Source organism: Coregonus lavaretus, assembly GCF_964263955.1.
Source record: "Coregonus lavaretus genome assembly, chromosome: 22".
Taxonomy (NCBI): Eukaryota; Metazoa; Chordata; class Actinopteri; order Salmoniformes; family Salmonidae; genus Coregonus; species Coregonus lavaretus.
Genome location: NC_140009.1, coordinates 8,277,582 through 8,291,996, shown reverse-complemented (window position 1 = coordinate 8,291,996; position 14,415 = coordinate 8,277,582). Strand labels below are relative to the sequence as shown.

At 46.0% G+C, this 14,415-nt stretch overlaps 1 protein-coding gene across 1 annotated transcript in view; it reads right to left on the bottom strand.

Annotated features, from left to right (window-relative positions):
- Window positions 1–104: 104 nt before the first annotated feature.
- LOC311150054 (laminin subunit beta-2-like) overlaps window positions 105–14,415 on the bottom strand; it is a gene marked incomplete at its 5' end in the record, with an annotated part of 70,425 nt that continues 56,114 nt past the window's right edge. The window contains 17 exon segments of the mRNA XM_084187299.1: window positions 105–803; window positions 1,566–1,725; window positions 1,821–1,997; window positions 2,098–2,239; window positions 2,351–2,558; window positions 2,778–2,922; window positions 3,225–3,428; window positions 3,578–3,819; window positions 3,977–4,161; window positions 4,316–4,688; window positions 5,127–5,223; window positions 5,342–5,559; window positions 5,692–5,916; window positions 12,617–12,652; window positions 12,996–13,085; window positions 13,088–13,164; window positions 13,270–13,501. Coding sequence (XP_084043425.1) covers window positions 667–803; window positions 1,566–1,725; window positions 1,821–1,997; window positions 2,098–2,239; window positions 2,351–2,558; window positions 2,778–2,922; window positions 3,225–3,428; window positions 3,578–3,819; window positions 3,977–4,161; window positions 4,316–4,688; window positions 5,127–5,223; window positions 5,342–5,559; window positions 5,692–5,916; window positions 12,617–12,652; window positions 12,996–13,085; window positions 13,088–13,164; window positions 13,270–13,501 — 2,948 coding nt within the window. The 3' untranslated portion in view covers window positions 105–666.

Here is a 14,415-nt window from a genome sequence, read left to right as displayed (position 1 = left end):
TAGTCACACAATTTCAGTTTCCCTACACTGGAGGGTGGAAATGCTTTTTTAATGTATATTTTCAGGTAACTCCAAAAAGCTTTCTCTCAATTACATAAACAATACCAACCATTGAATTCATGTAGGGTTTAAAGAGAACAAACATCCATCAATTAATCCAGGCGAGATCAGAAACCATGTCAAAGGGACCGATCATCCCCTTGTTCATCCTCAGTGGGTACACATAACTTTTATTCATTGTTTATACAGAACAATCTATATATATAACTAATTTTTTGGCATTATTTATATTCTGAATGTGGCAATGTTTTGGGGTGATCTGAGTTTTGGCGCAAACATATGTGCACATGTTTTGTATTCTACACACAAATTGATTATTATTTTTGTAAATGTCATGTGGAGGCACTTCCATCCTTCAGTTGAAAGTCACACAGTAATACACTGAGGGCACACAATGTTATATTAGATGTGTGAAATCTCCCAATCAAAAGGCACAGTTACAGTGTAGTCGGACAAGCGCCTTCATGGCTGTAGGTGCAGTACTGAGCCCCCCCCACTAGAGAGCATACAGTGTACACCCTACAGGCTCAGCAGAGTAAAGCAGTAGTAGTTTCACATAGTGTCTGCAGTCAGTCAGTGTTGGTTTGACCAGCCAGGTCCTGGCTGTTACTGACAGGTGTTGTAGATCTGGATCTGTTTGTTGATGTCGTTGAGGATAGCCTTCATCTTGTCTTCTAGGCCGTCCAGCTGCCGGGCTTTGCCCTCCAACGTTTTCTTGTTCTCTTCATAGTCTTTCTCTAGTTCTGTGGATATAAAGTATGTCAAGTTTATATCTTAATGTTTTATCTCAGAATAACCAGACCTGGTTGACTGACATAGACCTGTCCTGGCACCCCAATGGTGGAACCAGCTTCCCCCTGAAGCTAGGACAGCTTCCGTAAGCACCTGAAACCCTACCTCTTCAAACAGTATCTTCAATAATCCCCCTCCTCACCTCAACCTCTGCCCCAAAAAATAATAATAATAATAATCCTGAACCTTGCACTTGACTCCTATCTAAAGTAGATAACTAATTTATTGAGTAAAAGTGTACTTATTATGCCTGTGGTTGTCCCACCTAGCTATCTTTGTTGTTGTTGTTTAGCAGACGCTCTTATCCAGAGCGACTTACAGGCGCAATTAGGGTTAAGTGCCTTGCTCAAGGGCACATCGACAGATTTTCACCTAGTCGGCTCGGGGATTAGAACCAGCGACCTTTCGGTTACTGGCACAACGCTCTTAACCACTAAGCTACCTACCACCCTATCTTAAGATGAATGCACTAACTGTAAGTCGCTCTGGATAAGAGCGTCTGCTAAATGACTAAAATGTAAACGTAAAATGTACAGCTCTCTGGTTTGAGCACACCATCAGACAAATTCAGACAATACAGTGACACTGTTTAACCACAAGAGGGCAATGTTGCCTTTGCTATTCTCCAAAGGTTAGCTTGCGTAAATCAAAAACAATTCTGCTCTTAATTAAACAAAGGAGGCCCAGTTCCCTCCAGGGTCCCTCCCACACACCTGCTAGTCTCCGGAGCTTGTTCTGGGCATCTTTTAGTAGCTCCTTGGCCTCGTCTCTCATGCGCTCTGCTTTCTTCTTGGCCTCCTGGACGGTCTTGGCTTTCCTGTCCACCAAGTCCTGCACTGTGTGATACTTATCTGTCAGCTCGCCATCTAAAATCTGAGAGAAAGAAGATTAGTAACAGTCACAGTATTAAAGTCCCAAATATACACATGAAATGAACACACACCCACATAGAATGAACACACACACACCTGCTTGGCATCATTGGCTTTGTCCCGTGCCATAGTGGCTGTCTCCTCAGCTCGAGCTGCTGCCATGCTGTTGTTTGCACGTTTGAGTTTCAGACCATCAATCTCCCGACCCAGGTTGCCCAGGCGGTCCATGGCATCATTCAGGTCATGTTCACTGCTGGTGGTTTGAGACACGATCTACGAGCAGGGAAAACATCAGGAATGTAGTATCTCTTGATCCCTTCATCCCATCAAACTGCATACAGATGGAGTCCACTCAGTTGAGAACCTACTGTACCTGTGCTAGTCGGGCCTCCGTTTCACCAATGTCCGCCTTAGCCCGCTGTATGGTCTTCTGCGCTGCAGCCTGGGCCGTCTTAGCGTCCTCGAGTGCCTGTTTCACCATCTCTGCTGTGGATTTCACCCCGTCTGCCCGATTCCTACAGAACGGAAACACATGTTGGAATCAGGAGCGTTTTGCCGTACTGGACTATTCCCTTTGACTTGACCCTCTACATACAAGATACATACACACACACACACACACACACCTGGCCTTCTTGGCCTCCTGCAGAAGCTGCTCTGCTTTGCGCACGTCGTCCTGTGTCTGTTTCAGAATGGCGTCTACATTGGAGAGGCTTCGGACCCGGTCCTTGATCTCCTCTGCCATGTGTCTGATCTGCTGTGGTGAGGCTGGGATGGACAACTCCAGGACACGGTTAGCTACCGTCTCAATGCTGTCTGGATCAGCACCCTCCTCTGCAAGGAGACAGAAAATATACTCAGATCAGCAAAGAGATTTTTGACGTAGATTGGAAATGAATACTTCATGATTATGATGCTGATCATGATGATGATCCTGAGTTCAAGATCAATTGCTTGTATGGTCCCATGTAGCCCAAGGTCGGAAACTCACTTTCCTCTAACATTTGAATTCTCTGTCACTTTGCCAAAATCTTTTCCTAGTAGCTAACTCACGCATGAGGAAGTCCCGTATCTGCTTGATGAGGTCCCGCAGGTCGTTGTTGGAGCGCTCCACCTTGTTCTTGGTGTTAGTGGCCTTGTCCAGAGCTGCCTGAGCTTTACCCTTTGCCTCCTCCGCCTTGCTCTTGGCATCTGCCACCTGAGAAGCCAAACAGGGGGATACAGAGAACCAGGGATAACTGTTATCAATTACCCTGACTTTGCTGATAGCTGCTTCATTGTGGAAACATTTGACCTACTATGACTGTACTATGTGGTTGTCTCACCTAGTGAATGCATTAACTGTAAGTCGCTCTAAATAACTGTCTGCTAAATGACTAAAATGTAAATGTTCCCTCATACTGTAGGTGATACAGGGGTATGTATGCATTTATGACATGCCACAATAGATTTAGCATGTCTTCATTCCCTGTCCAGACAGTGTTACTTGGTGTAACTGACCTTGTGGAAGAGCTGCTCTACCTCCCCCATGGCTTTGTTCAGCTCTTTCTCTGCATGCTTAGACCTCTCCAAGGCGTTATCTGCCACCGCTACAGCACCGTTGCAGTTCAGGCCACCGCAGTGCCTGTTCCCCTCGTCATCACGGCAACCTGCCCCTCCGCAATGGCTCTCTACACAGGGGGCATCGCCAGGGGCCCCACAGACCTGGTCAAAGGGGGTGGGATGGAACATGTATCAGATTAGTAGATTTTCATAACTTTCCATGAACTCTGACAGTTTGTATTTAGCTGTTTTTATTGTTGTTGCTATTTTCACTTTTTTAAATTAGACAACAGAGATGATGCTTTCTTCACCTTCTCGTTGATCTTTTTCATGTCCAGGGTTTGTGCCTTGGCATTGAGGTCCCCCAGGGCTCGCTTGTTGGCGGCGTTCTTGCGGTTGAAGCCGTCTTTCTTGGCAGAGATGAGGTGTTCTGTCTTGCGGCGGGTGTCTGCTGATTGGCTGACAGTGCTGGGCGTGGTAGTGGTGGACTGGTTGGCTCGCTGCTCTGCGTCACGGGACTTATTATAGGAGCTGCGGATGCTTTCATATGCTCCTGGGGGAAGGAGAGGGGCCAAAAAATAAGAAAGACACATTTAACTAATATTTCAAAAGTATTTATACAAAAAAAAAACATTGATAACACCAGCCATTAGGGCACTACGTCTCCCAGAATCCCTCTGGTGGAAGGGGGACAGGAAGTCTCTGCTCACCCAGGAAGTTGGAGTTCTTGAGGATGTCCAGTTGGCGGTGGAGCTGATCTGAGGTCAACTTGAGCTCTTTGGCCTCTCTCTCCAGAGCACTGAGCTCATTACTGGCCTCAACGTTACTGTTCCCCACACTGGTCAGGTCTCCCTCCAGATGATTCAGTGCGTCTGTGGTCTCCCCTATCTGAGACCTGCAGCAGAAAAGCAGAAGGAAATTACAGTTAAAACTACAAAACTGGAGAAGAGGCATATTCATGGTGAATCTTTATTCAGACAGAGTCTACCTTTGTCTGTGTATTGTTATGTAAAGTATAATAGTGTCGGTGTGTACAGTATGTCTTGTACCTGAGGTCTTCAATGAGCTCCATCAGGCTGCCGACTGCCTCTGCGGTGGTGTTGCGGGCGTTGACGATGCCCTGGGCCAGTGCCAGCTTCTCCTCCAGGTCTCTGAAAGCCTTCTCATAGGCTCCAGTCAGGCCCGTGGTCTGGATCTCCAGAGCTCGCTCCGACAGGGTCTTGGTTCGGACAGCCAGGTTCTGTACCACCCGGTCCCAGTCCCCGAAGCACTGGTGGCAGGGCTGGCAGTTAGGGAACTGGCCTGAGAAGCCCCGGGCACACTGGTCACAACGCACGCCCGACACCCCCTGTTGACACACACAGTGGCCTGACTTCTGGCCACACTGAGAGGTCTCTATGCCCCGGGGGTCACAGTCACAGGCTGAGAGAGAGAGATGGAGAGATAGATGAAGAGAGAGATGGAGAGAGAGACAAAAAGAGAGAGAGTGAGATGGAGAGAGAGATGAAGAGAGAGAGAGATGGAGAGAGAGATGGAGAAACAGAGATGGAGAGAGAGATGGAGAGAGAGATGAAGAGAGAGAGGTGGAGAGAGATGGAGAGAGAGATGGACAGAGAGATGAAGAGAGAGAGATGGACAGAGAGATGGAGAGAGAGAGAGAGAGATGGATGAAGAGAGAGAGATGGACAGAGGGATGGAGAGGGAGAGAGATGGAGAGAGAGATGAGAGACAGAGAGAGAGATGGAGAGAGAGAGAGATGGACAGAGAGGAAGTCGGGGATCGTTAGTATATGTCTGCTGCTGATATTTTGATGCCAAACTTATGAATAACATGCTACATGGCACTGCTGCTAATGCTGACCTCTGCACTGGATCCTGGGGTCGCCCCAGTAGTTCTCTTGGCAGTCTGTGCAGGTCTTCCCACCAAATCCATCACGACACTGACACTTTCCAGTAAACTGGGGCACAGAGAGGACAAACATGAGCATGAGGTCAGAGAAGAGGTTTATCCCATAAAGTACCTTAGTAATGAAACCACACACACACACACACACACACACACACACACATCCACACCTCGTTGCAGGCCGGGTTTACAGCGTTGTTGGGTTCACAGCTGCAGGCCTCACAGCCCCGCCCACTAGCCAGGTTCCAGTAGTTGGGCTTACAGTGGTCACATGTCAGGCCGATAGTGTTGGGTAGACACTGGCACTGCCCCGTGGCACGCTGGCAGACACACTCATCCCGCGCTGTACACTGGCTTTGCTCTGTGCCCAGGAAGTTACAGGTGCACTCTGAGGAAACAGAAGAAAATAGATTAAAACTTTACTGCACAACATATACAGTCTAAAATGCAACAATGATTAAAATGAATGGTTCTCAAGTTTTTTTGTGTGTGTAAAAAGGATGCTTCAACGGTCACTCACTTCTGCAGTTGCGTCGCGAGGCATCTCCATAGTAACCGCTCTTGCACACGCCACAGTCTGGTCCCTCTGTGTTGTAGAGACACTTCTTACACTCTCCTGTCCTCCGGTCACATGCATCCAGGTCTGACATGTCAATGTTGTTACTGCACCTGCACGGCTGGCACCGCCCACCTGGCTGGGAGGGGTTACCATAGTAACCAGGGGCGCACTCCTCACACCGGGAACCTGTGACCAATAGGACAAAAGGTTGAGGGAGAAGTAGGGAGATTTTTGGATGGAGAGAGATGGAAAGTGGAAAATCTCATGTTGAGATTGAGATATTTATTGGCTGGGTGAGGGTGAAAAATGACTTGGTATTTCCAAGTATTTCCTAACAGTTTTCCAGTAGACTTAAGGGAGAAGCTTCTAGTGTGATAGCTTCTGCAGACAGACAGAGACATGTGGTGAAACCCACCTCAGTGATTATCAGTAAAGTTATCAGAATGTTACTCATAATGTTCACATTATGTTATAAACCTGAATATTTTTCATATTTTATCATTGTGCAATGCTATTACATCTTGGGTTAAAGGGGAGTTTGCTTACCCAGGGGATTAACAGTGATTAGTGAGGAGGTCTGTGATCGCACTGTTGCAGAGTGGATTATGCTTCAGCAGTGTTGTCGAGTCCGTTCTCGAGACCATATATTGAGTGTCTCTGTCTTGTCTCGGTGTCAAATACATTTTTACTTTGTCTTGACTCGGTCTTGGACAATGAGGACTTGTAATTTCTTCCCGAGACCGGCCGAGACCAGCGGAGTAAAAAACTAATTATCAGCTCGCATTGAGTCAGCGCATAAAAACGCCAGGCCAAATATCCACACTTATGTCATGATACATGAATATCTTATTGCTTCCTGCACTAAAAAAATGTGGGTTTCAACAAGGGTTGTTCTAAGATCCTCAAAGTTCTTCAAATAACCTTAGGATTCTTGGCACTGAAAATGGCCCCCAAAAGGTTCTTCCAAGAACCCCATAAGAGGTGGGGTTCATCAAGGAACCTCCTTAGTTGGTGGGGGTTCTTGCAGGAACCTAACTGCCCAACTGAAACATTTGGATTTGAATTTGAAAGGACAGCAGGTGAAGGCACTTAACTGAAAAATGTAAAGATCTCCTCAATTTAAGGTAAGGTTTGTCCCTTGTATGATCTAAATTGATATTGTTTTATGATTATACCATTTATCTTTTCATATTTGTGCAAATCTTTCTAAAACAGAGAATCGACACAATTCAATGGATATCAATCAACAAAGAGGTAAGAATATGTACTGTAGGCTATAAGGATATGTTGAAGGCTAGCTGTATTGGGTGCAGATGACTGAACTGCTCACTTTTGTGTCTGTAGGTATACAGACGAGAAGGCATACAAAGGTATGTCAATTGGTATTGGTATGTTATGCAGATCACATTTACCATGCTCTGCAAAATCATTCTGGCTATGGATACGGAGAACATCAACACATTAACATCAACACGCCAGAGGATATACCCATTGGACTTGGGGCTCTGCTGGGAGTTTACCTCATATTTGGATAATTATAAACACTGAAAACTTTAATATTGTTTTATTGTTGTTATTGTTAAGTGTATTATTATTAATAATAATGATAATAATAATAGGGGGGGGGGGGGGGGGGGGGGGAGTAGTTCAGAAATGTACTCCAAAAGGTTCTTCAAAAGGTTCTTTGAGGATCCATTAAAAGGGGTTCTTTGAAGAACTATAGAAGATCTATATACACTGCTCAAAAAAATAAAGGGAACACTAAAATAACACATCCTAGATCTGAATGAATGAAATCATCTTATTAAATACTTTTTTCTTTACATAGTTGAATGTGCTGACAACAAAATCACACAAAAATTATCAATGGAAATCAAATTTATCAACCCATGGAGGTCTGGATTTGGAGTCACACTCAAAATTAAAGTGGAAAACCACACTACAGGCTGATCCAACTTTGATGTAATGTCCTTAAAACAAGTCAAAATGAGGCTCAGTAGTGTGTGTGGCCTCCACGTGCCTGTATGACCTCCCTACAACGCCTGGGCATGCTCCTGATGAGGTGGCGGATGGTCTCCTGAGGGATTTCCTCCCAGACCTGGACTAAAGCATCCGCCAACTCCTGGACAGTCTGTGGTGTAACGTGGCGTTGGTGGATGGAGCGAGACATGATGTCCCAGATGTGCTCGATTGGATTCAGGTCTGGGGAACGGGCGGGCCAGTCCATAGCATCAATGCCTTCCTCTTGCAGGAACTGCTGACACACTCCAGCCACATGAGGTCTAGCATTGTCTTGCATTAGGAGGAACCCAGGGCCAACCGCACCAGCATATGGTCTCACAAGGGGTCTGAGGATCTCATCTCGGTACCTAATGGCAGTCTTAATTTAAGCTCTGGCGAGCACATGGAGGGCTGTGCGGCCCCCCAAAGAAATGCCACCCCACACCATGACTGACCCACCGCCAAACCGGTCATGCTGGAGGATGTTGCAGGCAGCAGAACGTTCTCCACGGCTTCTCCAGACTCTGTCACGTCTGTCACATGTGCTCAGTGTGAACCTGCTTTCATCTGTGAAGAGCACAGGGCGCCAGTGGCGAATTTGCCAATCTTGGTGTTCTCTGGCAAATGCCAAACGTCCTGCACAGAGTTGGGCTGTAAGCACAACCCCCACCTGTGGACGTCGGGCCCTCATACCACCCTCATGGAGTCTGTTTCTGACCGTTTGAGCAGACACATGCACATTTGTGGCCTGCTGGAGGTCATTTTGCAGGGCTCTGGCAGTGCTCCTCCTGCTCCTCCTTGCACAAAGGCGGAGGTAGCAGTCCTGCTGCTGGGTTGTTGCCCTCCTACGGCCTCCTCCACGTCTCCTGATGTACTGGCCTGTCTCCTGGTAGCGCCTCCATGCTCTGGACACTACGCTGACAGACACAGCAAACCTTCTTGCCACAGCTCGCATTGATGTGCCATCCTGGATGAGCTGCACTACCTGAACCACTTGTGTGGGTTGTAGACTCCGTCTCATGCTACCACTAGAGTGAAAGCACCGCCAGCATTCAAAAGTGACCAAACCATCAGCCAGGAAGCATAGGAACTGAGAAGTGGTCTGTGGTCACCACCTGCAAAGCAGTCCTTTATTGGGGGTGTCTTGCTAATTGCCTATAATTTCCACCTGTTGTCTATTCCATTTGCACAACAGCATGTGAAATGTATTGTCAATCAGTGTTGCTTCCTAAGTGGACAGTTTGATTTCACAGAAGTGTGATTGACTTGGAGTTACACTGTGTTGTTTAAGTGTTCCCTTTATTTTTTTGAGCAGTGTATATATATATGTTAATCAAATAATATATATCTTTGGAAGAAAATACATTTCTTCACAAAAGTAGTGCACTGGACCTTTACTAGTTCTGTATTAGAGGTCTGTAGCGCTGGCCCTGCAAAAAAATGATCAGCACCCTTGTATGCTCAAATCTTGTCGCTCAAACCATGTCGCACTCGTCTGAATTTTCTTGTTCCGCTAGTGCAGGTTGGCATTTATTGGGCTGACTCATGTACTGGAGGCAGCTCTGCCAGGGTAGTCACTAGCTGGCACAGCCACAAAGTTATAACATCTGATTTTAACCCTCACCTTAACCACACTGCTAACCTTATGCCTAACCCTTACCTTAAATTAAGACCAAAAAGCACATTTGGGTCTTCATGAATTTTTACTGTAGGCCTATATAGCTAATTTTGACTTTGCCACAGGCCCATCTAGTGGAAATCGCTCAGCTCTGCCTCAAGGACAAAACTCATCCCAATAAACGTCAACTCACTCCGTGCAGCTAGTAGGGAAAGAGTGGTGGAAATTGTTCGAAAGTTGCACGGTCACCAAGTAAGGGCAGACTGAGGAAGTTGTTACATATTTGGTATTTCTATCTAACCTGTTTGGGTTAGTGACCATTTGTAGAGTGTTTCTCTATTTTCCTCAGCATGCATTCATTTCACCATTCTGAATGTCTAAACTATCCATATAATCTTCTGAAATATGAAAACAGAAATACTGGGCATTTTTTACTCTTATTATGGTGGCGATTTGACTCGATTACAATCATGGTCTTGAATTGGACTTGCATTGTTCTGGTCTCGGTGTTGACTCGGACTCAATTTGCTCCGGTCTTGGTCTTCAAATCGGTCTGGCTTTAGGTGGTCTCTAACACAACACTGTGCTTCAGCCTTTTGGCAGACACTGTGAACGATTAGCTTCTCTCACAGAGAGCCTATATTTTCTAAGGATGGATTCAGAGGAAGGGAGACATACTTCGCATTTTTTTGTCCAACTGACGGCTGCAGGGGGCAGAGTATGCTGGGGTGGAGGGCGGCTGACTTTTGGGTTTGACAGACAACCTACAGCTGCTGGTCTTGAGGTCTCTCCAGCAAAACAAGGAGAGAGAGGTCACTCCTAGCAGGGAAGTACTGTATTCTAACCCCTAGTTGAATACCACATAGGATTTTCCTCACTTGACAGAAAATATTTCCTCACTTGAATGATAAACGGGCATTGTGATACTATTCTTTTGTGGAAACTGAAAGACCTAAATGTATACAACAAGGCAAGAAGACACAGAGGGCCCAATAAATTGAGGGTCATTTCTACTGTAAGTTATTTTCAATTGCAGATTACATTAAGTACCGAGCTTGATACCACATCTTGATACCACCGAGCTTGATACCACAGTTTGATACCACATCTTAGGGTTAGGGTTAGGGTTTGGTTGCAGAGACTTTGTTTGTTCCACTGTGCTTTACGGTAAAGCACTTCATGATTGTAGCAGCAAAGCTATCTAAAGTAGAGTAAAGCAGCTGTGAAGATTTGTCTATCTGTCACAGGCTCACAGTGGGTGTGAGTGAACACATAGGTAGACGAAGTCTCACGCTCACAGCTCCAGCTTGTCTGCTATGAGTGATGGACCTGTTCCTGTATTTTGTGTCTGTAACGGAGGCAGAGAATCACAGGACAAAATGCAGCGTGGCAGAGATTCTGTTGTTTTCAGTTGTTTGACTGTCCCTGCTGCTTGGTGCCCTGTGTGAGCCAGCGTGAGTAACAAGCACTGACTGTATGTGCCCAGTATAACATACAGTGGGGAAAAAAGTATTTAGTCAGCCACCAATTGTGCAAGTTCTCCCACTTAAAAAGATGAGAGAGGCCTGTAATTTTCCTCATAGGTACACGTCAACTTTTTTTTCCAGAAAATCACATTGTAGGATTTTTTATTAATTTATTTGCAAATTATGGTGGAAAATAAGTATTTGGTCAATAACAAAAGTTTCTCAATACTTTGTTATATACCCTTTGTTGGCAATGACACAGGTCAAACGTTTTCTGTAAGTATTCACAAGGTTTTCACACACTGTTGCTGGTATTTTGGCCCATTCCTCCATGCAGATCTCCTCTAGAGCAGTGATATTTTGGGGCTGTCGCTGGGCAACACAGACTTTCAACTCCCTCCAAATATTTTCTATGGGGTTGAGATCTGGAGACTGGCTAGGCCACTCCAGGACCTTGAAATGCTTTTTACGAAACCACTCCTTCGTTGCCCGGGCGGTGTGTTTGGAATCATTGTCATGCTGAAAGACCCAGCCACGTTTCATCTTCAATGCCCTTGCTGATGGAAGGAGGTTTTCAGTCAAAATCTCACGATACATGGCCCCATTCATTCTTTCCTTTACACAGATCAGTCGTCCTGGTCCCTTTGCAGAAAAACAGCCCCAAAGCATGATGTTTCCACCTCCATGCTTCACAGTAGGTATGGTGTACTTTGGATGCAACTCAGAATTCTTTGTCCTCCAAACACGACGAGTTGAGTTTTTACCAAAAAGTTCTATTTTGGTTTCATCTGACCATATGACATTTTCCCAATCCTCTTCTGGATCATCCAAATGCACTCTAGCAAACTTCAGACGGGCCTGGACATGTACTGGCTTAAGCAGGGGGACACGTCTGGCACTGCAGGATTTGAGTCCCTGGCGGCGTAGTGTGTTACTGATGGTAGGCTTTGTTACTTTGGTCCCAGCTCTCTGCAGGTCATTCACTAGGTCCCCCGTGTGGTTCTGGGATTTTTGCTCACCGTTCTTGTGATCATTTTGACCCCACGGGGTGAGATCTTGCGTGGAGCCCCAGATCGAGGGAGATTATCAGTGGTCTTGTATGTCTTCCATTTTCCTAATAATTGCTCCCACAGTTGATTTCTTCAAACCAAGCTGTTTACCTATTGCAGATTCAGTCTTCCCAGCCTGGTGCAGGTCTACAATTTTGTTTCTGGTGTCCTTTGACAGCTCTTTGGTCTTGGCCATAGTGGAGTTTATACTGATAACAAGTTCAAACAGGTGCCATTAATACAGGTAACGAGTGGAGGAGTTACAGGTCTGTGAGAGCCAGAAATCTTGCTTGTTTGTAGGTGGCCAAATACTTATTTTCCACCATAATTTGCAAATAAATTCATTTAAAATCCTACAATGTGATTTTCTGGATTTTTTCCCTTCAATTTGTCTGTCATAGTTGACGTATACCTATGATGAAAATTACAGGCCTCTCTCATCTTTTTAAGTGGGAGAACTTGCACAATTGGTGGCTGACTAAATACTTTTTCCCCCCCACTGTAATAGTTGATATACACAGGAGATACTGTAGAAGCTGACCCAGACTCAGTATCAGTCGTTTAACTCAAATACAGTTATTTGTGTTATACAATCATTCAAAACTGATTCTGGGTCAGTTTTTAGGAATTCCATCTACTCTGAGGCAGGAGTGCACTGTGGCACAGCACCATAGATGGGAGGGGTGCTGAAGCCATGCAGGGGGCAGTTTCTTTTTTAGGGAGGGCGGGGGTTTCCCATCATCATTACTCACGCTTGAAGGAGCCCTCGGAGCGCTTAACCATCCCCCCTGTGCCAAGTTGGGTAAGGGAGGAGACAACACACGTTATCATTCCACATTCGTCCTGGTAGGAGAAACTTTCTACTAGACTATTGTCCACAGATTTTTTATTTGGGTCACCAAAAGACCCACCATGGCGAATGACTTGGAATATCACACCATGGACATTTTGCCTGAGTTTATTCACACTAACCGATCATCTCCATTCACAGTGCATCATTAATTAACCCTATGATGCATCTGCTCATTCATGCAGACATGATCAAACTGTTCTTCATCATCCACTTCCCTGGCTAAGGAAGAGGAGGAAGAACAGGAAGGAGAGAGACAAGACATGAGGCGTGAGCTATACCTGTGTATCCTTGGTTACAGTTGCAGACCACCTGTCTGTTGCGGTTGTCCTGGTGACAGGAGGTAGCGAAGTGTCTTCCGCTGTTTGGCCATCCGGGCAGGGGCAGGGCCGGCATTGGTTACCGTTACCTGTGCCCAGCACCGGGTTGCCGTAGTAACCTTTGGCACACCTTGAAATACAGCAATAGCATTAAGCTTGTCAATAGCATTACATTTACTACCGGTAGTTCATACTTATCCCCAGATCCCCAACTGTCCCCATGGTGAATCCTAACCTGTCACATTTGTCCCCTCCAGTGTTGTCCCTGCAGTTGAGACATGCTCCGGTCCTCTGGTGGCACTCCTCAGCATGTCCGTTACACAGGCACTGCTTACAGTTGGGGAAGCCCCAGTGTCCTGCCTGGCAGCCATCGCACTGCTGGCCAAACGCACCCTGGTGGCACGGGCACTGCCCAGTCAGCTGGTCACAGAACCGAGTGACTGTACCTTCCAGACTACACTCACAGGCTAGAGAGAGAGAGAGAGAGAGAGAGAGAGAGAGAGAGAGAGAGAGAGAGAGAGAGAGAGAGAGAGAGAGAGAGAGAGAGAGAGAGAGAGAGAGAGAGAGAGAGGAGAGAGAGAGAGAGAGAGAGAGAGAGAGAGAGAGAGAGAGAGAGAGAGAAGAGAGAGAGAGAGAGAGAGAGAGAGAGAGAGAGAGAGAGAGAGAGAGATAATACAAATTCCATCTAGACACCGTTGCCCTAGAGCACACAAAAAACGATACATACCTCGGCCTAAACATCAGCGCCACAGGTAACTTCCACAAAGCTGTGAACGATCTGAGAGACAAGGCAAGAAGGGCCTTCTGTGCCATCCTGTAGCTCAGCTGGTAGAGCAAGGCGCTTGCAACGCCAAGGTTGTGGGTTCGTTTCCCACGGGGGGGCAGTATGAAAAATGTATGCACTCACTAACTGTAAGTAACTCTGGATAAGAGCGTCTGCTAAATGACTAAAATGTAAAATGTAAATCAAAAGCAACATAAAATTCGACATACCAATTAGGATCTGGCTAAAAATACTTGAATCAGTTATAGAACCCATTGCCCTTTATGGTTGTGAGGTCTGGGGTCCGCTCACAAACCAAGAATTCACAAAATGGGACAAACACCAAATTGAGACTCTGCATGCAGAATTCTGCAAAAACTATCCTCCGTGTACAACGAAAAACACAAAATAATGCATGCAGAGCAGAATTAGGCCAATACCCGCTAATGATCAAAATCCAGAAAAGAGCCGTTCAATTCTATAACCAGAAAGCGATTCCCAAACCTTCCATAACAAAGCCATCACCTACAGAGAGATGAACTTGGAGAAGAGTCCCCTAAGTAAGCTGGTCCTGGGGCTCTGTTCACAAACACAAACAGACCTCACAGAGCCCCAGGA